The sequence below is a fragment of the Symphalangus syndactylus genome, chromosome 9 (genome assembly GCF_028878055.3).
Source record: "Symphalangus syndactylus isolate Jambi chromosome 9, NHGRI_mSymSyn1-v2.1_pri, whole genome shotgun sequence".
NCBI classification, from domain to species: domain Eukaryota; kingdom Metazoa; phylum Chordata; class Mammalia; order Primates; family Hylobatidae; genus Symphalangus; species Symphalangus syndactylus.
Genome location: NC_072431.2, coordinates 34,084,116 through 34,110,461, shown reverse-complemented (window position 1 = coordinate 34,110,461; position 26,346 = coordinate 34,084,116). Strand labels below are relative to the sequence as shown.

Sequence of the window (26,346 nt, the reverse complement as noted above, 5' to 3'; positions counted from 1 at the left end):
ATATTTGAGGTGGCTTTTCAACAAAAAAAATTCTGAACTAGCATTTATTCAGTTCTATAAGGAGAATATTGACCTGCATGCAAAAGGAGGTAGAGTAAAAACTTTTCTCACTAGTGGAAAATAAGGGAAGAAAAAATTATATATGTTCTAAAGTCTAATAATTAACATTAAAGTAATTAAATAAATTTTAAATGCCAGATGCTTACTCTGTTCTGTTTTAAATTCCAAGGAAAATGAAAAAACCCTCAAAAGTACTTTAAGACTTTTACTGTTTCCCTCTAGATTACTCTGCATACCACATTAAGTAAAGGGAAAAAAAATCACGATTATGTGTAAATTTTAAAATATTGAGTACTTGTTGCATTGAATAGCAAATATAACTTTACAAGTAAAAATGGATTATAGGACAGATAGTGACAAATATTGACTATTATTCCTAAGTTGGTCTTTAAATGAGTATATCACATATTGTTCCCAATGGAGATATCATAGGAGGGTCCAGGTTACAGACCAATGAAGGGCAGTGCCTAGGAAGCCTCTGCCACTACACTCACCGTTATAAGATTTGATTTTCTCTCCCCTAAAGATTGAAAGTGAATATGAAGAGACTTTAAAGCCATCATCAGTTGTGAGTACCTCTTCCACTTCTTGCATTTCAACCAGCCAGAGGCAGGAAACATCAACTACAAGATGTAGTGATCACAGTGTCACTTCCTCAACTCTGGCACAAATTAATGCTACTTCTTCAGGAATGACAGAAGAATTTCCTCCTCCCCCACCTGACGTACTTCAAACTTCAGTAGATGTGACAGCATTTTCCCAGTCCCCTGAACTGCCCAGTCCTCGTAGAAGACTACCAGTGCCCAAAGATGTATATTCCAAGCAAAGAAATTTGTATGAATTAAACCGTTTATATAAACACATCCATCCTGAGTTAAGAAAAAACTTAGAAAAAGATTATATCAGTGAGGTTTCTGAGATTGTTTCTAGCCAAATGAACTCAGGGAGTTCAGTCTCAGCAGATGTGCAACAAGCCCGGTATGTTTTTGAAAACACAAATGACAGTTCTCAAAAAGATCTGAACTCAGAAAGAGAATACTTGGAATGGGATGAAATTCTGAAGGGAGAGGTGCAGTCCATTAGATGGATCTTTGAGAATCAACCATTGGATTCCATTAACAATGGCTCTCCTGATGAAGGTGACATTTCCAGGGGCATTGCTGATCAAGAAATCATTGCTGGTGGCGATGTGAAATATACCACATGGATGTTTGAAACCCAACCCATCGACACACTTGGGGCTCATTCTTCTAACACTGTAGAAAATGCAGAGAAAATTCCTGAGCTAGCCAGAGGAGATGTCTGCACAGCTCGGTGGATGTTTGAAACAAGGCCACTGGACTCAATGAATAAAATGCATCAAAGTCAAGAAGAATCAGTGGTAACTATCAGTAAGGACATAACTGGCGGGGATGTCAAGACTGTGAGATACATGTTTGAAACTCAACATCTAGATCAACTTGGACAGCTTCATTCAGTGGATGAGGTTCACTTACTGCAGCTTAGGTCTGAGCTCAAAGAAATTAAGGGAAATGTTAAGAGAAGTATAAAATGTTTCGAAACTCAACCATTATATGTTATCAGAGATGGTTCGGGCCAAATGCTGGAAATTAAAACTGTTCACAGGGAAGATGTTGAAAAGGGAGATGTAAGAACAGCACGGTGGATGTTTGAAACACAGCCGTTGGACACAATTAACAAAGATATCACAGAAATTAAAGTTGTCCGAGGAATATCCATGGAAGAAAATGTCAAAGGTGGGGTGAGTAAGGCAAAGTGGTTATTTGAAACCCAACCTTTGGAGAAAATCAAAGAGTCAGAAGAGGTCATCATTGAAAAGGAAAAAATAATAGGTACAGATGTCTCCAGAAAGTGTTGGATGTTTGAAACACAGCCATTAGACATTCTAAAAGAAGTTCCTGATGCAGATCCTCTACAACGTGAGGAGATAATAGGGGGTGATGTACAAACTACTAAGCATCTATTTGAAACACTTCCAATTGAGGCATTAAAAGACAGTCCTGATATAGGAAAGCTTCAAAAAATCACTGCCTCTGAAGAGGAAAAAGGGGATGTTAGGCATCAAAAATGGATTTTTGAAACCCAACCTCTGGAAGACATTAGAAAAGATAAAAAGGAGTACACGCGAACAGTGAAACTTGAAGAAGTTGACAGAGGAGATGTGAAGAATTACACACATATCTTTGAATCAAACAATTTAATTAAATTTGATGCATCACATAAAATAGAGGTGGAAGGGGTCACAAGAGGTGCTGTAGAGTTAAATAAATCTCTCTTTGAGACAACACCACTCTATGCCATTCAAGATCCGCTTGGAAAATACCATCAAGTAAAGACAGTCCAGCAAGAAGAAATCGTAAGAGGCGATGTAAGAAGCTGTAGGTGGCTTTTTGAAACAAGGCCCATTGACCAATTTGATGAAAGCCTTCATAAATTTCAAATAATTAGAGGAATATCTGCCCAAGAAATACAGACTGGAAATGTGAAATCTGCCAAATGGTTGTTTGAAACCCAACCTCTTGATTCAATTAAATATTTTAGTGATGTGGGAGAAACAGAAAGTAAAACTGAACAAACTAGAGATATTGTTAAAGGGGATGTCAAAACCTGTAAATGGCTTTTTGAGACCCAGCCAATGGAGTCTCTTTATGAAAAAGTTTCGTTAATGACCAGCAGTGAAGAAATTCATAAGGGAGATGTCAGAACCTGTACTTGGCTCTTTGAAACTCAGCCACTTGATACCATAAAAGATGACTCTGGAACAACAGTCAAATTGCAAACTGTAAAACAGGAGGAGATCCAAGGTGGGGATGTTCGTACAGCATGTTTTCTTTTTGAGACAGAAAATTTGGACAGCATACAAGGAGAAGAAGTGAAGGAAATCAAGCCTGTTGAAATGGATATACAAGCTGGAGATGTTTCCAGCATGAGGTATAAATTTGAAAATCAGTCCTTAGATTCTATAAGTTCCTGTTCAGAGGAAGTTTTGAAAAAGATCAAAACCTTAAAAACTGAAGATATTCAGAAAGGCAATGTTTTAAATTGTAGGTGGCTTTTTGAAAACCAACCAATTGATAAGATAAAAGAAAGCCAAGAAGGTGATGAATGTGTTAAGACGGTGACAGACATACAAGGTGGGGATGTAAGAAAGGGGTGCTTTATTTTTGAGACTTTTTCTTTAGATGAGATTAAAGAAGAATCTGACTATATCAGCACCAAGAAAACAATTACTGAAGAAGTAATACAGGGTGATGTAAAAAGCTACAGAATGCTCTTTGAAACCCAGCCGCTGTATGCAATTCAAGACCGAGAAGGATCCTATCATGAAGTGACCACAGTTAAAAAAGAAGAGGTCATTCATGGAGATGTGCGAGGAACAAGGTGGCTTTTTGAAACAAAGCCATTAGACTCTATTAATAAATCAGAAACTGTGTATGTTATTAAATCTGTCACACAAGAAGACATTCAGAAGGGAGATGTTAGTTCTGTCAGATACAGATTTGAAACTCAGCCACTGGATCAGATTTCTGAAGAATCACATAATATTATGCCCAGTATTGACCATATACAAGGTGGCAATGTAAAGACAAGTAAACAATTCTTTGAGTCTGAAAATTGTGATAAGAATAACTATATACGAACAGTAAGCGTCAATGAAATACAAAAGGGCAATGTTAAAACATCTACTTGGCTATTTGAAACCCACACTATGGGTGAACTGAGAGGAGAAGGGTTAGAATACGAAAATATCAAGACAGTCACTCAGGAAGATGTGCAGAAAGGTGATGTTAAGCAGGCTGTGTGGCTTTTTGAAAATCAAACTTTCGATTCTATTATGGAAGCACATAAAGGTATCACAAAAATGACCAAGGAGCAACCCCCTCCTTCTGATGTCAAAACAACTACATGGCTCTTTGAAACAACACCACTTCATGAATTTAATGAAACTAGAGTAGAAAAGATAGAAATTATTGGCAAGAGCATTAAAGAAACCTTAGAAGATCTCTACTCTCAAAAAGTTATCCAGGCTCCTGGAATCATCATTGAAGCTGATGAAGTTGGGGATGTTCGAATGGCAAAATACAAGCTAATGAACCAAGCATCTCCTGAGATACAGAAAGAAGAAATTATCAGGGCTGATCTCAGAAATATAATGATGAACCTACTTTCCAAAAGGGACTGTACTAAAAGAGAGATTTTGGTTAGGGAAGAAGAGAAGGGAAATGTTAATTTGACTAAAACTCAATTATTAAACAGATCAACTGAATTTCATGCTGAAAAAGAAGAGATAGTGAAAGGTGATGTACAACAAGCAATAAAAAACCTGTTCTCTGAGGAAAGATCTGTGAAGAAAGGCATCTTAATTCAGGAAGATGAAAAAGGAGATATTAACATGACTATCTATTGTCTTCTTCATGAAAATGATGGTGACACAATTGAGCGTGAAGAAATAATAGGGGGTGATGTCAGCCGTACCATTCATAATTTATTGTCTTCCACATCAAACAATAAAATATCTGAAAGGGCTAAAATTGATGCCTCTGAAAGAGGAAATGTTCAGTTTTTCACAACCTGCATAGAAGCTGGAGCTTTGGATTATCTGAAACAACTCCACACAGAGTCAAATGAAACACTGATAGCTAAGAAACAAGAAGGAGAGAAAGAAATCATTGGTGGTGATGTTGAAGGTACAAAACTGTTACTGAAGAAAAGGCAGTCTCTGGTTGAACGTACTGTTACTGAAACTGACATCATCCCTGGAGATGTGCATAACACAGTTAAGGTTTTTATGACCGAACCTCAGAGTACATTTGGTAAGATACCCAAAGAAGAGATTATAAAAGGTGATTTGACATCAACCCTCAATTCCCTCAGCCAGGCTGTAAATCAGAAAACAGTGACCAAAACAGAAGAAATTATAAAAGGTAACATGCTAGCCACACTCAAGTCAGTTAAAGAATCAAGCCATCGATGGAAAGAATCTAAACAGCCTGATGCCATCCCTGGTGATATTGAGAAAGCTATTGAATGCCTTGAAAAAGCTACAAATACAAAGACAGAAATTCTGAAAAAGGAGCTTCTCAAAGATGACCTGGAAACATCACTAAGGTCTTTGAAAGAAGCACAAAGAAGTTTCAAAGAGGTACGTAAAGAAGGTGTAATCAAAAAAGATGCTCAAGCTGTGATGGCAGGATCCTCAGGAGAGCAGAAAACAGATATTCATCAGGTTGCTGTCCAGAGGAACAAAAATAGTCTTCTTCAGCCAAAGCCAGGACCATTTGAGCCAGCAGCCAAGTGGCAAGGGGCAGCAGATACTCTCAGTCAAACTATGGGGAAATCTTGTCATGGCAATTTAGTAGAAGAAAGAACTGAGGTTAATCATCCAAAAGCCCCCAGAGGCACTGTAAAGATTGTCATAGATCGTGAACAAAGCAATGATGCTCTGGAGAAAAGCCTTAGAAGACTATCTAATTCACACCGTAAATCTATTAAAAATGTTTTGGAATCAGGAGACAAAATGGGTGTCTGGACTGATATCACAGGAGAACAGCATCTTAGAGATGAATATATGAGCAGACAATTAACTTCAACTGTGTCAGTTAAGAATAATCTAACAACTAAAGAATCAGACGGGGCAGTGAGAGAGCTGAAGAAGGATGATGTCTTTAATTCCATCCAATCTGCTGATAAAACTGTTGGAAAGCAGCAGACATATGAACTGAGAAATGACCACCAGAAAACGGAGGGTTTTCATATAAAGAGTCCTAAAAAGACCAAAAATATTAAAATATTAACTGATACACAAAGCTGCAAGCCCAGTCCCACCCAGCATCCAGTCAGCATGCCGGTTGGAGGAACTTACGACCTTTCAGGGGACTTTCAGAAGCAAACTTTGTTAAAGCAAGAAACAAAATATTCTAATAAGGACATAAAGAAAAAGAATATAAACCTTCAGCCAATGTGGCAGCCTTTGCCTGTAGAGCAAGACACATCCAATGTAACGGAAGTGAAAGTCTCTGAAAAAAGTCACAATACATTTAAGGCAACCAACAAAAAGCAGGAGACTGATGTTCACTTGAAAAGCCAGGACTTTCTAATGAAAACAAATACTTCCACAGACTTAAAAATGGCAATGGAAAGGTCCTTGAATCCAATCAACTTTAACCCTGAGAATAATGTAAAAGAAAGTGAGTTCCCCCTTCCACCTCCATCTCCACCTCCTCCACCACCTTCTAATGCATCATCTGAAATTGAATTTCCTCTTCCTCCTCCACCTCCTTTAATGATGTTTCCTGAAAAAAATGGGTGTCTTCCCTCACTGTCCACAGAGAAGATAAACGCTGAATTTGAAAGTTTTCCAGGCCTCCCTCTTCCTCCACCTCCAGTAGATGAGAAATCTGAAAGAGAAAGTCCATCGATGTTTCTGCCGCCTCCTCCTCCTCCAACTTCATCTCAAAAACCAGCACATCTCCTTTCCTCCTCTGCTCCGGAAAAGCACAGTGGAGCCCTCATGCAACAATATTCCCAAAAAGAAGCCTCGAACTCTCAGAATTCTCAGGCTAAAATCATAACAGGAAAATCAGGTGTGTTGCCACCTCCCACATTGCCCAAACCCAAACTTCTCAAGCATATAAAAGATAATAAGAACGATTTTTCTCCCAAAGTTGAATTGGCAACCTCCCTGTCAGATATGGAATGTCAAATTACTACCTCAAAGGATCAGAAAAAAGTAATGGTGACGACCAGCAGTGAATACACAGAGACAAAGCAGAATGTTATTAGTAAGAGTCTTGATGAAAGAAAACAATTATCTATTGACTCTGCAAACTGTCTCTCACACACAGTTCTAGGAACTTCAGCACCCAAGAAAAAACAGATTGCACCTCTTATAAAATCTCATTCATTTCCAGAGAGTTCAGGACAACAAAGTCCAAAACCTTATATGAGAAAATTTAAGACACCTTTAATGATTGCTGAAGAAAAATATAGACAACAAAAAGAAGAAATTGAAAAACAGAAACAGGAGAGTTCTTACTACAACATTGTTAAAACTCAAAGCCAAAATCAACACATAACAGAGGTGGAAAAGGAAATGCCATTACGAAAAACCAGTGAGGAGGTTTCCCTATCTGGAATTGATTCAGAATGCACCGTGGTTCAACCCAGCCCAGGCTCTCAAAGTAATGCTCGGATACTAGGAGTGTGTTCTGATAACCAACTCTCCACAACATCGCCAGTAACAGTCGCTGCCAAGAGGCTCCACCATGGTTTAGCAGCCTCAGAAGACAAAGATAAGATGAAAAAGGAAGTTTTACAAAGCTCAAGGGACATTATGCAATCCAAATCAGCTTGCGAAATTAAACAAAGTCACCAAGAATGTAGTACCCAACAAACACAACAGAAGAAGTATTTGGAGCAGTTGCACTTGCCCCAAAGCAAACCAGTTTCCCCAAATTTCAAAGTTAAAACCATCAAACTTCCAACTCTAGATCATACATTAAATGAAACAGATCACAGCTATGAAAGTCATAAACAGCAATCTGAGATAGATGTTCAAACCTTTACCAAACAACAATATCTGGAAACCAAGAAAACTGAAGCAAGCACTGAATGTAGTCATAAGCAATCTCTGGCTGAAAGACATTATCAGTTACCTAAGAAGGAGAAAAGAGTGACAATACAATTGCCTACAGAATCCATACAGAAGAAACATGAAGATAAGCTCAAGATAGTTCCTGGGAAGCAAAGAGAATTTAGGGGATCTGACAGAGGGAAACTTCCCGGAAGTCAAGAAAAAAATCAGGGACCATCAATGATTGGTCGAAAAGAAGAGAGATTAATAACTGAAAGAAAACAAGAACATCTGAAGAATAAATCAGCACCAAAGGTCGTCAAGCAAAAGGTTATTGATGCACATCTTGATTCACAGACTCAGAATTTTCAACAAACACAAATACAGACCTCTGAAAGTAAAGCTGAACATAAAAAATTGCCCCAGTCACGTAATAGTCTGCAGGAAGAAAAATGTCTCGAAGTCAAGGGCATACAACAGAAACAAGTCTTCTCTAATACTAAAGATTCAAAGCAAGAGATTACACAGAACAAATCTTTCTTTTCCTCTGTGAAAGAATCCCAGCAGGATGGTGGAAAATGTGCCGTAAATATAGTGGAATTCTTGAGAAAACGTGAAGAACTACAACAGATTTTGTCGAGAGTAAAACAGTTTGAAGCAGAGCCAAATAAAAGTGGCCTTAAAACATTTCAGACACTGTTAAATACTATCCCAGGATGGCTGATAAGTGAAGAAAAGAGAGAATATGCAGTTCACATTGCCATGGAGAATAATTTAGAAAAAGTAAAAGAAGAAATAACACATATTAAAACTCAAGCGGAAGATATGCTTGTGTCCTGTGAACATATAATTCAGACAGCCATGATGTCCTCCAAAACAGGAAAACCGGGAAATAAACCCACTAGTCTTGATGAAACATCATCCAAAGTATCTAATGTTCATGTCAGCAGCAATAAAAATAGTGAACAGAAAGAAAATAAAATTGCCAAAGAGAAAACAGTACAGCACCAAATAGCAGCTCATCATGAAGCAACTGTTCATAGTCACGTGAAAACCCATCAGGAAATTAAACTCAATGATAGCAACATGCCTCCTCCCTCTTTAAAATCACGCCCACCGTCACCAACTTTTATCACAATAGAATCTACTGCCCGACGAACAGAAAACCCTACTAAGGACGAGCTTTCTCAGTCCTCTAAAAAGGACAGTTATGTTGAACCCCCACCAAGAAGGCCCATGTCGCAAACATCTGAAATTCACAGAGCAAACACTTCCCCTTCTCCACCCAGGAGTCGCTCTGAACAACTTGTCAGACTCAAAGACACCACTGCAAAGTTATCCAAAGGGGCCATCCCATGTCCAGCAGTAACCCCAGTTCCAATTGTAGAGAAGAGGTCTGAAATCATCATGTCTCCTGCAACACTTCGTCGTCAAATTAAGATAGAAACTCGTGGTAGGGACTCTCCACCTACAATCACAATACCAGTAAATATAAATCATGCTGCTAGTGGTTCTTTCAGAGAATCTGTCGAAGCTCAAGAGGAAATCAGGAAAGTGGAGAAGAGGGCTACTTATGTTCATAACGATGAACTAAATTCCACTGATCACATAGTGCCCGACGCTGAAAGTTATGATGCAGTTGAAATCATCCGCAAGGTCGAAGTGCCTCCTCGCCTGTCAGAGCACACACAGAGATATGAAGCGGCCAACCGAACTGTTCAAATGGCTGAAAATTTCGTGAATGACCGTGAAAATGAAATAAACAGATGGTTCAGGGAATTTGAGCATGGCCCAGTTTCTGAAGCAAAGTCAAATAGAAGAGTTTATGCAAATGGAGAAACAAACCATAATATACAACAAGAAAGTCATACATTTTGTAAGGAGGAATTTGGATTAACATCTTTAGGAAACACGAGTTTTACAGACTTTTCTTGCAAACATCCTAGAGAGCTGCAAGAAAAGATTCCTGTTAAGCAGCCCAGGATCTGCTCTGAAACAAGGTCTCTAAGTGAACATTTCTCAGGCATGGATGCATTTGAGAGTCAAATTGTTGAGTCAAAGATGAAAACGTCTTCATCACATAGCTCAGAAGCTGGCAAATCTGGCTGTGACTTCAAGCATGCCCCACCAACCTATGAGGATGTCATTGCTGGACATATTTTAGATATTTCTGATTCACCTAAAGAAGTCAGAAAAAATTTTCAAAAGACGTGGCAGGAGAGTGGAAGAGTTTTTAAAAGCCTGGGATATGCAACCTCAGATGCTTCTGCAACTGAGATGAGAACCACCTTCCAAGAGGAATCTGCATTTATAAGTGGTAAATGAGCTTGCAATGTGTTAAAGAAGATTAACCATTTAAAGGCATGTGTTCCATAGCCAAAATGATGTGCAGTTAAAAAGAGTGTGTGGAAACAACCAAACAATATAACCTAAAACTAACAGCTTCCCATGTATGCTTATATACCCTTTATATGCTTGCTTTTACAATGTTCTTTTCACAAAAGCATATAGTATGATGTACTTGCACTGTGTGAGAATAACAAATACTATTATACAAATTACTGGGACATATTTGTCAAGGTAAATAAGGCTTTGGATAAAGCAACAGGTATAGCAATAATTTAATTTCATGCAATTATTCTAAATAATAAATAATATCCCTTGACCAAATATTGACATATTTTTAACTGCCAGGTTTAAATGATATTTGCATTGAGTTCAATACAGACTGATAGAAGTCTGAGACACAGTTTACGTTCTTCATGTGTGCTTTAGTATTTTTATTGATCTGTATCTCTGACAAAAGTGTGGGTGTGGAATTAGACCTTTTATATATTCAACTATTGCTACTGAGTTGGATAGAGTTAGTTTTCTCTGATGCCACATTTTTTTATAACTGATTTTTTCACTTTTCTAAAAAGTAAATCACTGCTCAATCAACCTCATTCACAAATGAGCGTAAACAATACATTTTAAAATTTTGATTTTATTTGGAAGGAGGGAGGTTTAAATCATATGAAATTAGTACATGATTTTTGACATCAAAGAACAGCTCATTTCCCTACTTCTTGCAGTTAATGAGGCTTCATGATAAAAGAACTTTATATAATTAATGTGCATCATTAGTTTAGTCCATTCTTTTAGACAGATGGAAAGAAACAGCAAGCTTAAAAATAAAAACTGCTGAAACTAATAATTATGCCTCCATCATATTTGCAACATATGTGTCTAGTTTATCAGGTTAATATGGTTCTTAATGTGCTTGCTTGTGGCATAATTAAGCAAAACTGTCTAATTAATTTCAAATGCTCAGCTTCTGTTAAGATAGCTCAAAAACACATAGAACATACAAAGAAACTTGTGATAAACATAAAAATGTGTCCTCTACTAGAACCAAATAAGCAAAAGAGTTCACTCAGTGGCCCAGATTGACCATCTAGGCACTAAAGTAAATATAATTATTTGTATAATGGACCCTGAGCATATTTTCTCTTATAAATAACTAATACCAAAGCTTAGTCATTCTCACAGGATCACTGTGAGGACAAAAAGCAATTCTGAAGTGAAAGTTCTGTGTTAGTTTTAAACCACTATACAAACACTGGTTAGTAATAGAACCACTATTATTCATAGAGGCTAACATTTACATGAAAGCCACAGGAAGTGAGCATAGGTGCTTTAGAAGAGCAAGAAAAGATGTAGGAAAACTATATAAGCAGTGATGCGAGAATCCAAAAAGCTCCACAATCTAAAGCCAGTTAGATTGAGGACAGATGACCCCGAGCATTTTAATGTATTCAGGAGTCTCATTGCATTACAGTTAAGAGTTGGTATCTTACAGTCAACTCTAAGTCATCAAGAAAATATTGAAGCAAATACAATATCCTTGGCTTAAAAAACATATGTATGTATTTCAGAAAGATCTATCTAAAATGCTTTAAGAAGTAAAAACTTTTGACCACCTTGGGTGCAAGCCTTTATATATAGTGAAAACTCAATTATCTAGAATGGTAGGTTATCTCAGAGCTCCCCATTGCTGAGTATTTTATATATATATGTGTGTGTGTTTATATATATATAAAATATACTCATATATATGCACATATATATGTTTGTAATGTACTTATATGTCTAATGAACATATTTTACTCATGTATTTTTTTAAATCATAAATGTCTACTCGTACAATCTATCAATGGTAGAAGCACTAGAGTAATATAGACCATCCTACCAGACCCTTAAACCTAATGATAGGTTAGTCTCTGTCCAGAGAAACATCATAAGGATAGTAGTCTTAGAGCTTTTCTACTTTAACCGCATGGCCAGTTAATATGTGTTTTTGTTTTGTTATGTTTTTACAATATGACTGAAGATAACACTACAGAAGGCTTTGTAAATTTTTATTTTTAGAAGCTGCTGCTCCAAGACAAGGAAATATGTACACTTTGTCAAAAGACAGTTTATCCAATGGAGTGCCTAGTGGCAGACAAGCAGAATTTTCATAAGTCCTGCTTCCGATGCCACCATTGCAACAGTAAACTAAGGTAAAATGTTTAATTGTCTTTGCCGCAAATATTCCAGGAGCTGCACTATATGTATAACCTCATATCTCTAGGAAGATGCACATTTTTCCAGATCTTGCTGCTGCATCAGTTAACACAACCACACAGGGAGATTTGCTCATGTTCTGTTATGTATTTCTGTGAGCTTTTTCCTTTAGGAATTTTACTTTTCTAATCAAATCCAAAAGCATCCCTTTTGTCCAAACACAAAAATCACACAGATGAGTAAAATTAAGAGTTACTCTGCAAATCAAGATTTTTAAGTTAGTGTGTTAGTCTAAAGTCTAGACTCTAGATCAGGAGGTAGCAAACATTTTCTGTTAAGGGCTAGATCAGAAGTAATTTTGGCTTTGCAGGCCATACTGCTTATGTCACTACTCAATTTCTATTAGAGAGCAAGAGCAGCCACAGCTAACTAAACAAATAGGTGTGGTTGTAAATAAATGGGCTTGGCTGTGTTCCAATAAAACTTCATATACCAAAACAAGTGGTGGGTAGGTTAGAATTTACCTGTCTTTGAGCTAGACTAAGTTTTTAAAAATGACATTGAAATTTAGAAAAATATCAGTGACAGGTAAGAGAAAAACTCTGTTTTTTCTCTGGAGCAAACAGAAACACCCTATCCACACAGTTAAAGTGCATTCATTTTCCAAAACTCTTGAAGTAAATGCATTTAACTGAATGTGACATTTGGTGTGACTGTAGTCTGAGATGCTAAAATTGATTTTTTTTTTTTTTTTTGGCTAAATCTAATGTGCATCTCTCAGACTATATTTTTTCTGACTTTAATTGACAATGTCGAACACCCTCATGGCAACATTTTTTCCCCTTGGTTTCCATAACAACAGAGTATAATGGCTTTCCCCCTACTCTTTGGGTGCTCCTTCTCAGGCACCTGTGTGGGGGACTCTCTGTCCATTACCAAGATGTGAGAGGTCCTCACAATTATGTTATGGGAATTTATTCTTCTCAATGTTTCTCTTCTTTCTAGTGAATCACATCCACTCCCATGATTTAAATAATCTATGTGGTAATGACTCTGAAGTCTGTACTGCTAGGCCAAATCTCTCTGTGCATCAGATGCTTATATTTCAATGACTGATATACTTCTCCAATTAGATTTCTCATAAGTACAGCAAACTCAATATGCCCCATTTTCTTCTATCTAAATTCCTTCTTTAACTGTACAGTCTTTATGCTACTGTATCAGTAAATGACATTAACATTAACTCAGTGACCAAAGCATGGAGTTATATTTGGCTCCTTCCTTTCCTTCATTCCCTACATTCAAGCCATCACCAAGTCCTGCAATTTCTGCCCCATAAATACCTCTTCAGCTATATACTTTTCTCCATTCCCATAGCAAGTATCATCTATTAGCACCACTAATTTCATTATCAAAACATTTAAAAGTTACATTTGCCCTCCCCATTTTATAAATTATTGTACCACATCTTCAGTTTCAGATCATATAGCCACTACATACCATGTTATCTCCCTCTTTGCCCTTATTTCATCTTAGTTTTCGGGTTGCAAGATATTAATGCCCACCACCAATGCTTACCTTGATGTTTCTGCAGTCGTTCTGATATTAAAGCTTGGTTTCTAGTAGACTCTTCAAAACTCTTCTTGGAAACAGTATTTGCTGAATTCTTACATGCTGATAACAATTTGTCTGTGACCTTTATAACAAAAAGTCAGTTTTGCTGAAATTAAAATCTTTGGCTTATACTTTCTTTCATTGTATTCTTTGATACATTATTTTATTTTCTTCTGATATAAAGTGTTGGAATAGCTTGATAATGATCTAATTTTATTTTCCTTATAAGATGTATGTTTTTTCTTAAATATACCCACAGATTTTTTCTTTTTATTATTTAAAATCTAGCAATTTTACTAGATTAGTTCTTGGCATTGGTCATTCTTCACTAGTGTCAGTAACCCAGTGTGCTCTTTCTATATGTTGTTGCATACTTTTTTGTATCAAGAAAGTTTGTTTTAATTATAACTATTTAATATTTAATCTATTTTATTTTATAGTTTTTTCTTTAAGAATTCCTATCATCTATACCTTGAATGTTTTTTGCCTATTTTTATTATCTGTCTCTTTCTCTCAAATTCTTTTCATATTTATTTCTTTCTGATTATTGAAAAGGTTATGTTTTCATTCTTCTGTTTCTCTTCTTAAGTCACTTTTTATTGTGTTTATTTGCTCTTGTATTTCTTTTAGTTTAGTTTTGTTGCTGATATTTTTACGTTTATTTCTATTTTTTTCTGATTTCTGGCACCTCACTTATGAGATTTTAAATTCTGATTCATGATGTTCTTTCAGGTATTTTATCATGTTCTTAATGTCTTTTAACTCATCTTGAGGTCATAGGTTAAATTTTTGATATATTTTTAAAGCATGTTTTTCTGGCATGTTTTCATTATCTACAGGGATATTATAATGCCCTTTGCACTTTTATTTTTTTTTTAATAACTTCGTATGTGATTTACCTTGGTACATTTCTGTTGCTTATTTTTATATAAAATTAGTTTTCCCAAACCTTAGAAGGATAAAAATCAGGATGGTTTTTCTAACTTCACAGAGCTACCTCTTTTAGTTTTCATATACTGATCAGGAAGATAAGGCAGCTTGATTTCTAGAATTCTCTGGCTTGTCTCCTCTTCTCCATATTTTTCAGAACCTTCTCTTTCATTTCTGTAATCATTATCCTGCTCAATCTTGATTCCACTCTCCTATTTTTTCTCACTTAGGGATTCTGTTTAAAAGGGGAGCCCAGTTTTAGGAGTTCAACCTCATTAGCCTCTTCAAGTCTTCCTTACCACAGGGCCCTTACACTCATTGTCTATTGGAGAGGACAAATCTCCTCGAAGTTTCGGGTGCTGTTCTCTGATTGGCATGTGATACTTTCCAGGAAATATTAGTTGGTTATTTTGTGGTCTCATATTTTCAGGTCCATCAGACATCTTCCTTGCTCCCTCTGCTATCACCAATACAGATGAGAGAGACCATCATGCTGGCCTTGTGTCTGTTGGTGGTTTCTCCTTAGTTCTTTGTATTTTGATGTTGAGGGGGCTACCTTGTCACTTCATTTTGTGGTAAATGTTACCCATGGGTTTTAAGTTTTGCTATCTTGTTGATGTATCTGTTTTTATGTGTAGATTCATAGATATTCAAAAACTATGCTCCTGCCTCTGACTAGAGTTCATTTTAATTTTATATCACTCAATTTGTTAATCTCCTTAAAGAGGCCACATAAGCAATTGTTAGGCACACCTTCCAGCTTGTTCAAAATCCAGTTAACAAAGAAGCTCATATTGTTGATTTGTATGTGTTTGCTACTCAGGATTTATTGGAAATTACAACCCCTCACATAAATCATTGAATTAGCACAAGTTCAGTCCTATCATTCTGTACCATCTATAACTATATGTTCATTACCCTATAATACCTATTATGCCGGTACCTGACACACATCATAAAATTCTAAACACTGCAAGACATACATCATACGAAGTATTGGTGGTAATATTATCTAACAGAAATGTTCAACTAATAGGGCCATTCCCATTGCTAGTAACTTAAGTTTACTAGTCTGTAACTCGTTGAAATAATTAATCCCCAATTCCCTATGAACTTACAGTAAATACAAACTGCTAAGTGTTCGTTTGCTTTTTGGCAGTTTGGGAAATTATGCATCACTTCATGGACAAATATACTGCAAACCTCACTTTAAACAACTTTTCAAATCCAAAGGAAATTATGATGAAGGTTTTGGACATAAGCAGCATAAAGATAGATGGAGCTGCAAAAACCAAAGCAGATCAGTGGACTTTACTCCTAATGAAGAACCAAATATGTGTAAAAATACTGCAGAAAACACCCTTGTACCTGAAGATCGTAATGAACATTTAGATGCTGGTAACAGCAAAGGGCAAAGGAATGATTTGAGAAAATTAGGGGAAAGGGGAAAATTAAAAGTCATTTGGCCTCCTTCCAAGGAGATCCCTAAGAAAACCTTACCCTTTGAGGAAGAGCTCAAAATGAGTAAACCTAAATGGCCACCTGAAATGACAACCCTGCTATCCCCTGAATTTAAAAGTGAATCTCTGCTAGAAGATGTTAGAACTCCAGAAAATAAAGGACAAAGACAAGATCACCTTCCTTTTTTGCAGCCTTATCTACAGTCCACCCATGTTTGTCAGAAAGAGGATGTTATAGGAATCAAAGAAATGAAAATGCATGAAGGAAGCAAAGATGAAAAGAAGGAAGGAAAGAAGAATGTGCAAGATAGGCTGAGTGAAGCTGAAGATACAAAGAGTAACAGGAAAAGTGCTATGGATCTTAATGACAACAATAATGTGGTTGTGCAGAGTGCTGAAAAGGAGAAAAATGAAAAAACTAACCAAACTAATGGTGCAGAAGTTTTACAGGTTACTAACACTGATGATGAGGTGATGCCAGAAAATCATAAAGAGAATTTGAATAAGAATAATAATAACAATTATGTAGCAGTCTCATATCTGAGTAATTGCAGGCAGAAGACATCTATTTTAGAATTTCCTGATCTATTACCCTTGTCGAGTGAAGCAAATGACACTGCAAATGAATATGAAATTGAGAAGTTAGAAAATACATCTAGAATCTCAGAGTTACTTGGTATATTTGAATCTGAAAAGACTTATTCGAGGAATGTACTAGCAATGGCTCTGAAGAAACAGACTGACGGAGCAGCTGCTGGCAGTCCTGTGCAGCCTGCTCCAAAACCAAGCCTCAGCAGAGACCTTATGGTAAAGGGGGGAAGTTCATTCATCTCTCCTGATACAAATCTCTTAAACATTAAAGGAAGCCATTCAAAGAGCAAAAATGTACACTTTTTCTTTTCTAACACTGTGAAAATCACTGCATTTTCCAAGAAAAATGAGAACATTTTCAATTGTGATTTAATAGATTCTGTATATCAAGTTAAAAATATGCCGTGCTTGGATTTAAGCGAATTTGGAAAAGATGTTAAACATTGGCATGGTGAAACAATAGAAGCTGCCCGCAATAATGGAAACACAGGTTTTGATGCCCCGAGCCGTGAATGTACAGCTAAGCCTTTGTTTCCCAGAGTGGAGGTGCAGTCAGAACAACTCACGGTGGAAGAGCAGATTAAAAGAAATAGGTGCTACAGTGACACTGAGTAAAATATCTCTGGCCAGTGACAGTCCACACTTAGGCACTGAGAGATACTGATGTTCTGAAATAAAATGTTATGAATTTGGATACCCTTTTGAGGAACTTGATGTAAACATAATGTTCAGAAATCTCATGTCTATCTCAATGGGATATTTCTTGTATTACACTTTGTCATTTTTTTCACAATTTATTTACATCTACTTTTGTTTTAAATGGAATGAAGAGATGAAACACTATGGATATGTTTTCCATTCAAATGGCACTTTAGCATATTGTTCTGTTTTCCTGTAAAACATCATGGGTGTGATTTTTATACTGCTGATACTTGTCACAATTATTATAACTTCTGTGTAATTTCCTCTGAAATAAAATTGAATCACCTGAGGTGCAAACCAAAATACTTCTGTAACTTTTTTCGATATATACTGTCATTCTAAGTACATATACTCCTTATGACTTGGGAAGTATTTGTCTTGAGGCAAGTATTTACCACCCACACTAAAATAATGCTGGAAAAAATAAAATACCAAACTGAAGGCACAGTATTATTAGAAAATGTAACATTTTCATTTTCTCTTTTACTCTACATTTTAAAGATATGAGGGTTATTGTTCTTGAAATAATTACCTATATTAAATTATCATAGAATGTGTCTATAAACATTTAATGAAAAATGTTGATTTTCCTCCAGAATAATGTGAAGTCCATACTCAGAAATTAACTAGACAGGTTTTAGACGTTACTTAAATAAATTATTCACATTGCATTTGTATTGCTTGTGCTGTGTAATTGATAAGTATAACAATCATATCACTACAGTTTGTCAGGTTTTCTTCTTATCATATTTGATGAATATTAAGTTTTTCTGTCGTGAAAACATATTCCTTTAAAATTTGGCTTCTGCCGGACGCGGTGGCTCACACTTGTAATCCCAGCACTTTGGGAGGCCGAGGCGGGCGGATCACGAGGTCAGGAGATCGAGACCATGGTGAAACCCCGTCTCTACTAAAAATACAAAAAATTAGCCGGGCGTGGTGGCGGGTGCCTGTAGTCCCAGCTACTCGGGAGGCTGAGGCAGGAGAATGGCGTGAACCCGGGAGGCGGAGCTTGCAGTGAGCCGAGATCGCGTCACTGCACTCCAGCCTGGGTGACAGAGCGAGACTCCGCCTCAAAAAAAAAAAAAAAAATTTGGCTTCTGAAAAAAAAAATTTGTTCTTCCTCAAATAAATTTTATGATTCTGAAAAAAATGAACATAAATAAGTGGCTTTGCATAAATTTGTAGTGTACATATATGAAACAGGCCTTATCCCATATTCTCCTACATAAACACAAACTATTGACATTCTATAAATATAAAACCAAAATGCAGTGTTGGAAACTATTTCTTTTCAGAAAGACTAACAAATTCCCTCTTGCTAGTTAATGTTCTTAATAGATATCTAAGACCTACATTGCATTAGTTCCCTAGGGCTTCCATACTTAAATATCACAGACTGAGTAGCTTAAACAACAAAAATATATTTTCTCACAGTTCAGAAAGCTGGAAGTACAGGGTCAAGTTGAAGGTAGGGTTGGTTTCTCCTGAGGCCTGTCTCCTTGGCTTGCCAATGGTCACCTTGTTGAGGTCCACACATAGTCTTCCCTCTGTGCACTCACACTCCTGGTTTTTCTTTCTCTTCTTAAAAGAGTACCAGTCGTACCAGTCCTTTTGGACTAGGAACCACTCATTGGACTTCATTTAACCTTACTTGCCTTTTTAATGGATGTATTTCCAAATATAGTCACATTGGGGTTTAGGGCTTCAACATATGAGCTTCGTGGGAACACAATTCAGTTCATAACATACACTTTTACCCAATTAAATGAAATACTATGAAAGTCTGGCAAGAAAACGGCCAGAGCTACAAAAGTAATTTTTTTGTTTAAACTGAATTACTGCACTTTACCCTTCAAATATTCCGAAGGACACAGTATTATTTCTATAATCATTTATACTAACACAATAGTTTTCATGGAGAAAGAAATAATTTGTGAAAACTCATGACGTAGTATTACTGTATAGTTTCTCAGTATCAGTGATCCTTTTAAAGAATGTGACTCTTGCTTTACAAAGGTCCTCTTGTTGGACTCTTCCCACTTAATCTTGGTAGCCTAGCTCCCTCTTCAGTTATGGTAAAATTTAAGATTAAAAGTAGCTGCTGTGCACACCAGGGAAAACAATGAAAATAATGATTGTTCTGATTTTTCATTTAATCAACAAGCAATTTTGTGCCCTCATCTTTTTTTAAAAAAATTTGTAGGTACATAGTAGGTATGTATATGTGTATGTGGTACATGAAATGTTTTGATACAGGCATGCAATGTGAAATAAACACATCACGAAAAATGGCGTATCCATCCCCTCAAGTATTTATCCATTGAGTTTCAAATAATCCAATTATACTCCTTAAATTATTTTAAAATGTACAGTTAAGTTATTATTGACTATAGTCACTCTGTTGTACTATCAAATAGTAGGTCTTATTCATTTTTTCTAATTTTTCATACCCATTAACCAACCCCCTTCCTCCTACTACCCTTCCCAGCCTCTGGTAACTATCTTCTACTCTCTATGTCAATGAGTTCAATTGTTTGACTTTTAGATCCCACAAATAAATGAGAACATGTGGTGTTTGTCTTTCTGTGCCTGGCTTATTTTACTTAACAAAATGACCTCCAGTTCCATCCGAGTTGTTGCAAATGACTGGATATCATGCTTTTTTATGGCTAAATAGTACTCCATTGTGTATATGTACCACATTTTCTTTCAAGAAAACATTTTTTTTAATTTTTAATCAGAAAGAGGCATTGTATTATGATTATTGGCTGCATCACCTTTCTTGAATGACATGTAAGAGTTTACAAATCCAAATATGCAAATACAATTTTATTTAGTAATGGTTTCGCTCTAATTGTAACAAAATCTTCCAGCTAAATAGCAAGCTTTAGGATCTAAAATGTAGCTAAACACACAAATCAAAAATTCAGTGAAGTTTTCTTATTGTTGCAGTCAGTGTATTATTTTTCTACAGCTGCCATAAGTAAGTACCACAGACTGAGTGACCAAACAGAAATTTATTTTCTCACAATTCTGGAAATTAGAAAAGTCTGATATCAAGGTGTTGGCCAGCTTAGTTTCTTCTGAGGCCTCTCTACTTGGCGTGTAGATGCTCATCTTCTTTCTGTGTCTTCACATGGCCTTCCTCTGTATGTGTCTATGTTCCAATTTCTTCTTATAATGTTCCAACTCATATTGGAGTAGGGCCCAGCCTCATGACCTCATTTTACTTTAATTACTTCTTGAAAGACCCTATCTCCATAAAGAGCTGCATTCTGAGGTGCTGTGGCTTAGGATTTCACCATATGAATTTGCGGGGAACACAATTCAGCCCATAAATGGTGGTAACCATGTTTAATCTTTAGGGTTTTTTTAAAAAAATACATAGCTATTAATGTTATGTAACAACTTCCCATACTCTTTTCTTGGGATTTACGTCACAGAACTATGTAATACATGATTTATGTTGTAAAAATTAATATTTCCATAAACCAAATTATCTTATAAAGGAATGAAGATGGATCCATGATTGACCAAAAGCTGTTCCACAGGAGGCTGTGTGATGGCAGAGCATAGCACGTAAGGGGTTTTGCATTATTTATTCAAGACTGGACCTTCCAATGAATCTTGTAAAAATGTTCTATTTCCCAGAAAATTGTGCTGAATTGTCTTTTTTGCAGCTTCCACACAATCAATCCTTGCAACAGATTTGGGGCTCTTGGCAACACATTCTTTGGATTGGGACAATGGTTTTCTCACAGCAACACTTTCTTTGGATTGGGACAATGGTTTTCTCAAACTACAATAAAACTGACAAATGCAAACTTACCACCCACTCCCTAATGCACAACCATTTTACACATTGGGAATATTTTCTCCCAAGCTAACAGTTTTCTATAAACATCTCTAGAATAATTTCTAAAGACATATTAATTTTTCAAGAAACCAAAAAATAGAAAAACAGTACTTTCTCTGCTGTGTTTTGGTAGTTACTGACTACTGGTTACTATCCAATTGGGAAATGGAAAATTTTTTCATTGCCAAGAAAAAGAACTTATAGAAAGATAATCACCGATGTTAAAGTAAAAGAGAAGTGCAATATATTTTTTTCTTCCTGGACATGTTACTGAGAACTGAGAGTGATTTCTAAATCTAATGTAAAAGTTTTGAATTCTGAAGGTATTAATGATAATATGAAATCTTACGTTAAAAAATTCAAATGTAATGGAGATCAGAAATAGGCAGCAGAAACAATATTTATATTCAAAATAAGAGCCATGAGAACATATGAGAAGTGCTGAAGAGTACTAAGCCTCAACCCTTTAGAAATTAACTTTAATAGAAGACATGAAATATTTTTTGGTAAATACAGTCTAAAAATGATTTAACCTCAACAATGATGGAGTCCTTTAAAAGTGTAATTTAAGCTACCTGACATTTACTGTGGATGTTTTTCACAAAAGATATTATGAGAAATTTTAAAACTTTATATATTAGTATGCAAATGAAGTGGCAGAGAGAAGATAACGTAGAATATCTATAGTGTGCTCATTTTCCTCAATGTAGTACCGATTTATAGAAAATAAAATGGATGGAAAATGGATAGAAAGGCTGACAAATAAATACTATGGCATCACCCAGTCAACAGCCATTCCACAAACATTTATGGGACCATTTGAATGCATTGGAAGAGTGATTAAGAAAACAATAGATAAATTATGGTATCTTTTATGTAAAGCTCTCAGACAAGGAAGAGGCATTCAAAACATAAAATGAAATAACTCAGTACAGTTAATGCTTATGAATGTAGGAAATCCAAGAAAATGGATAGCAACCGAGTCCTGTTAAATTGGAAGACAGCAGAATAACAGTAAACAGGTGGAAAAGTGTTTTGGGTTTAAATAATCAGTCTTCACTTTGTCATAATTTACTTAGTTGTAATTATGTGATTGTGGATTCTATGATACACAATCAAGATTCCTCTTCAGGAATGATTTACTGCCACATATGATCGAAGTGCTGGCCCCAGAAGGATATTAACTGTCAGCTCCCTGGCCAGGATTGCTTTAGCTAAAATAACTGACTTTCCGAAGTGGACTGTTTTCATTTTTTATCAATGGAAGGACAACTCAGCACAACTCTTAAGGCTCACTCTCACTCCAGCTCAAAACTCCCTATGGAATTGGCTGAGGCCTCCCTTGAGGGTACATCTCAGGTCAGCTTCCGTCCAATCATGCTTCTTTCCCTTCCCTTTATTTCCCTTGATACCAACAGCATGCTCTAATAAACCTCCTACGCATTAATCTCTGGCTCAGAATCTACTTCTTGGAGAACCCAGCCTGGACTAACTGGTATTAGGAGTGGCCCAAAAAGCAGAGACTGGAATGGTATCTTGGAGCTGAATTCTTTTCTGCCTGACTGGCAATGGGCACAAGGTGGCAGTGCGATTGTTAAAATTCTCAGCAGTGGTACACTAGCATGACTTTACTGGGTGAAGCAAATGCCTAGCTGGTACCATGTGTCAAATATCTGAGACATGTAGGGAAAATAGCGATTATGAAGAAAGTGGAACTTGGAAGTCATTGCTAAATGCTGAGAAAAAAATTAACAAAAAGATGAATAATGAAATCAACATTTAAAAGTAAGAGTGGCTGAGCTCCATGGAAAGTGAAACTCCCTAACACAGTCAGGGACTTTTTTGGGAAAAAATGGGATTTTGAACATGGATGGTTATATGTTGGCTGATACAACCAAAAATATTAAAATAGCAGATTCCTCTGAACCTACAGAAGTGGCCTATTCCTCTCTTTATTATTATTATCATTGTTGTTGTTGTTGTTGTACTGCAGCATTATTACCTACACTTTTACTTAAAGATGCTAAAGATGCATCCCCCCAAATCAACTGGGTAGTTCTGCTGGTCTTTGTGGGCCTCACACAAGCATCAGCACATCTGCTGGGAACTGTGTTCTAGGCTCTGCTTGGTTGGGGCACCTTACCTGGGACAGCTCCACCCTAGGTAATTTCATCATCCTCCTGTGTCCTGCAAGCTACTCTGAGCATGCTCTTTTCATGGCAATGGAAGAAGTAAACGAGAAGAGGAGTGACACACTAGGCTCAGCACTGGCACACAGTTTACTGCTGCCTCATTCTAATAGCCAAAGCAAGTCTTATACTCAAAGAAACAAAGTGAGACAGCACTGCCAATGTGTGTGAATGCAGGGAGTGGTAAAGAATTGAGGCCATCAGGGAAATATACGTCGTAATTATTTAAAATCAATGTGTTTTATTACAAATATTAATTCAATATACAGTTAACTTTTTGTCTGTTTCACGATGTGGCCAGGTTGTGCGGTAGGATAGAATTTCACATCAATGCAGCCCATGTTAAAAGGCAGATAAAGCCCACCTAGGAAGAGACCAGTAAATGATTCAAAGTTGCTGAAAACAGATAACATGCACATCAAGTTCAGGTGCTAGAGTATTTACTTACAGCAAGAGAGAGAGAGTACACAAGATTCAGGCCCTTGCAATGTTAAGGCTAGTAGGTCCATTTTGAAGAGGACAGTGGCCCTTTGGCTGCGTGCACCCCACTTCTTGCTGCAGTAGATGGATCCAAACCCTTTTCCTGTGGTGTCTGAAATACAGGATTTGGGGGAAGAGGAGGAATGTGCTGAAGGGACACTGATAAACACATAACTAAGCAGTTCTGAGAAAGGTTTTCGTGTGTCAGATATAGAGGGAACAGGGGTGTACTGGCTGAGCTGTTTGCATGCAATTCAACACATGAGTTAGCCAGCACGTCCTGTACCTAAGACTCTTTTTGGAAACACAGCAAAGGTGTTGGGCTGTACTTGGACACTTCCCTCACATTATCATATCAACTTAATATCACTTCTAATACATGAAAATTTAAAAGGCTTAAAGATGCAATAATTGGTAATGACCACTACTGTATTCACCCTCTTTTTTGCTGCATGTTTTGTAAAATGGTGACAGATATTTATTTACTAGTCTTCAAGGTAGTCCAATAACCCCTGTTAAATCATTTCCTTCAGGAGGAGGGCAGACTGGTTAAAGAATACTTCTGGTGAAAACACCTTTCTACGTTGTTGTTATTTTCCCATATAGAAGTTTCCTTAAACAAAAATTAACTTAAAAGACAATTCCAAAATAATTCATTATTTTCTGAACTCTAACCTAAAATATCTATCGCTCAATAAAAGCTTCAATGGCTTTTAACTGAGATGATATATAAAACATAATTAACACTAGAAATATCTAAGAACAAATAATAAAAAAAATTAGTAAATGCCATTCCCTAGCTCATTAACTGATTTCTTTTCAGTCTTAATCCCTGAGTTTAATATTGTGTGTGTGTGTTTGCATGTGTGAATGGGAGTGTGTATGTGTTCAATAATGTCCAAGTTATAAAACCATCAATATTAACAATTTTCAATGCTGTCCAGCCTGTTTTTAGCAAGCCAACATGTTCAATCTTTGTGCTATCAAAATCACCAATTCTGAACACACATTTGTTATAAATTAAAAACCTTAGTTGGATAAATATATAACATCAAGTGAATAATATTTATGTTACCAGTTGCTATTCAGATTATTCAATTTACTCCTCTCAACTATGTTAATACCTGCATTGATTTGTTGTTGTTAATGTAGTCATTGTGCTTATGAGCAAATGTACATCTGTTAACATAATTTCCTATAACCACACTATAGTTGTTCAAAGCATTCTACTAATCTCTGTTGTCAACTATACTATTCCTAGCAATTTTATTCACATCCAAGGCTTCAATTATCTCTTTAATACCAGTAGCTCCTACACGTATATTACCTTCTGGGAGCTCTGTTCTGAACTCTAGAATCATATAGACAACTGCCTACTTGATAGTTTCTTATGGCTATTTCAAAGGAACCTTAAATCCAACATGTCCTGATCAGAGTGTCACCCACCTCTAACCTCAAGTTTGGGTCTCTGTGAGTATTTTCTTAGACAATCTAGTTGCTAAAACCAGAAAACCAAAAGTCATATTTTATACCCTAATTTCTTTCATTTATTCACAACTTAAATCTTGTACCAAACCCAGTTGATTTTTACTACTTAAACATCTCTGACTCTCACTTTTCCTTCCTAGCACATGTACATTTGTAATTACACATGGTCTTGCAAACTATTTAATACCAGTGACATCCCCTTACCCCCGATATGGATTGGCTCTGTGTCCCCACCAAAATCTCATCTTGTAGCTCCCATAATTCCCACGGGTTGTGGGAGGGATGCAGTGGGAGAAAATTGAATCATGGGGGCGGGTCTTTCCTGTGCTGTTCTCATGATAGTGAATAAGTCTCACGAAATCTGATGGTTTTAAAAAGGGGAGTTTCCCTGCACAAGCTCTCTTCTCTTGTCTGCCATCCATGTGAGAGAAGCCTTTCACCTCTTGCCATGATTGTGAGGCCTCCCCAGCCACGTGGAACTGTAAGTCCAATAAACCTCTTTATTTTGTAAATTGCCCAGTCTCATGTATGTCTTTATCGGCAGGGTGAAAATGGACTAATACAGTAAATTGGTACCAGTATAGTGGGGCACTGCAGAAAAGATAGCCAAAAAGTTGGAAGCAACTTTGGAACTGGGTAACAGGCAGAGGTTGGAACAGTTTGGAGGGCTCAGAAGAAGACAGGAAAATGTGGGAAAGTTTACACATTCCTAGAGACTTGTCAAATGACTTTGACCAAAATGCTGATAATGATATGGGCAATGAAATCCAGGCTGAGGTGGTCTCAGATGGAGATGAGGAACTTGTTGGGAACTAGAGCAAAGGTGACTCT

The 26,346-nt window shown here is 36.6% G+C and overlaps 1 protein-coding gene across 3 annotated transcripts in view; it reads left to right on the top strand.

The window, feature by feature from the left end:
- XIRP2 (xin actin binding repeat containing 2) overlaps positions 1 to 21,049 on the top strand; it is a 370,218-nt gene extending 349,169 nt beyond the window's left edge. For 2 of the 3 annotated variants that reach the window (XM_055291906.2, XM_063609435.1), the window contains 2 exons: positions 12,065 to 12,198; positions 15,906 to 17,796. In XM_055291906.2, coding sequence (XP_055147881.1) covers positions 12,065 to 12,198; positions 15,906 to 17,412 — 1,641 coding nt within the window. In that variant the 3' untranslated portion in view covers positions 17,413 to 17,796. Of the gene's footprint in view, positions 1 to 586; positions 9,972 to 12,064; positions 12,199 to 15,905; positions 17,797 to 21,011 lie in introns of those variants that run through there. The other variant, XM_055291905.2, reaches the window with a different exon arrangement.
- The last annotated feature ends 5,297 nt before the right edge of the window (positions 21,050 to 26,346 follow it).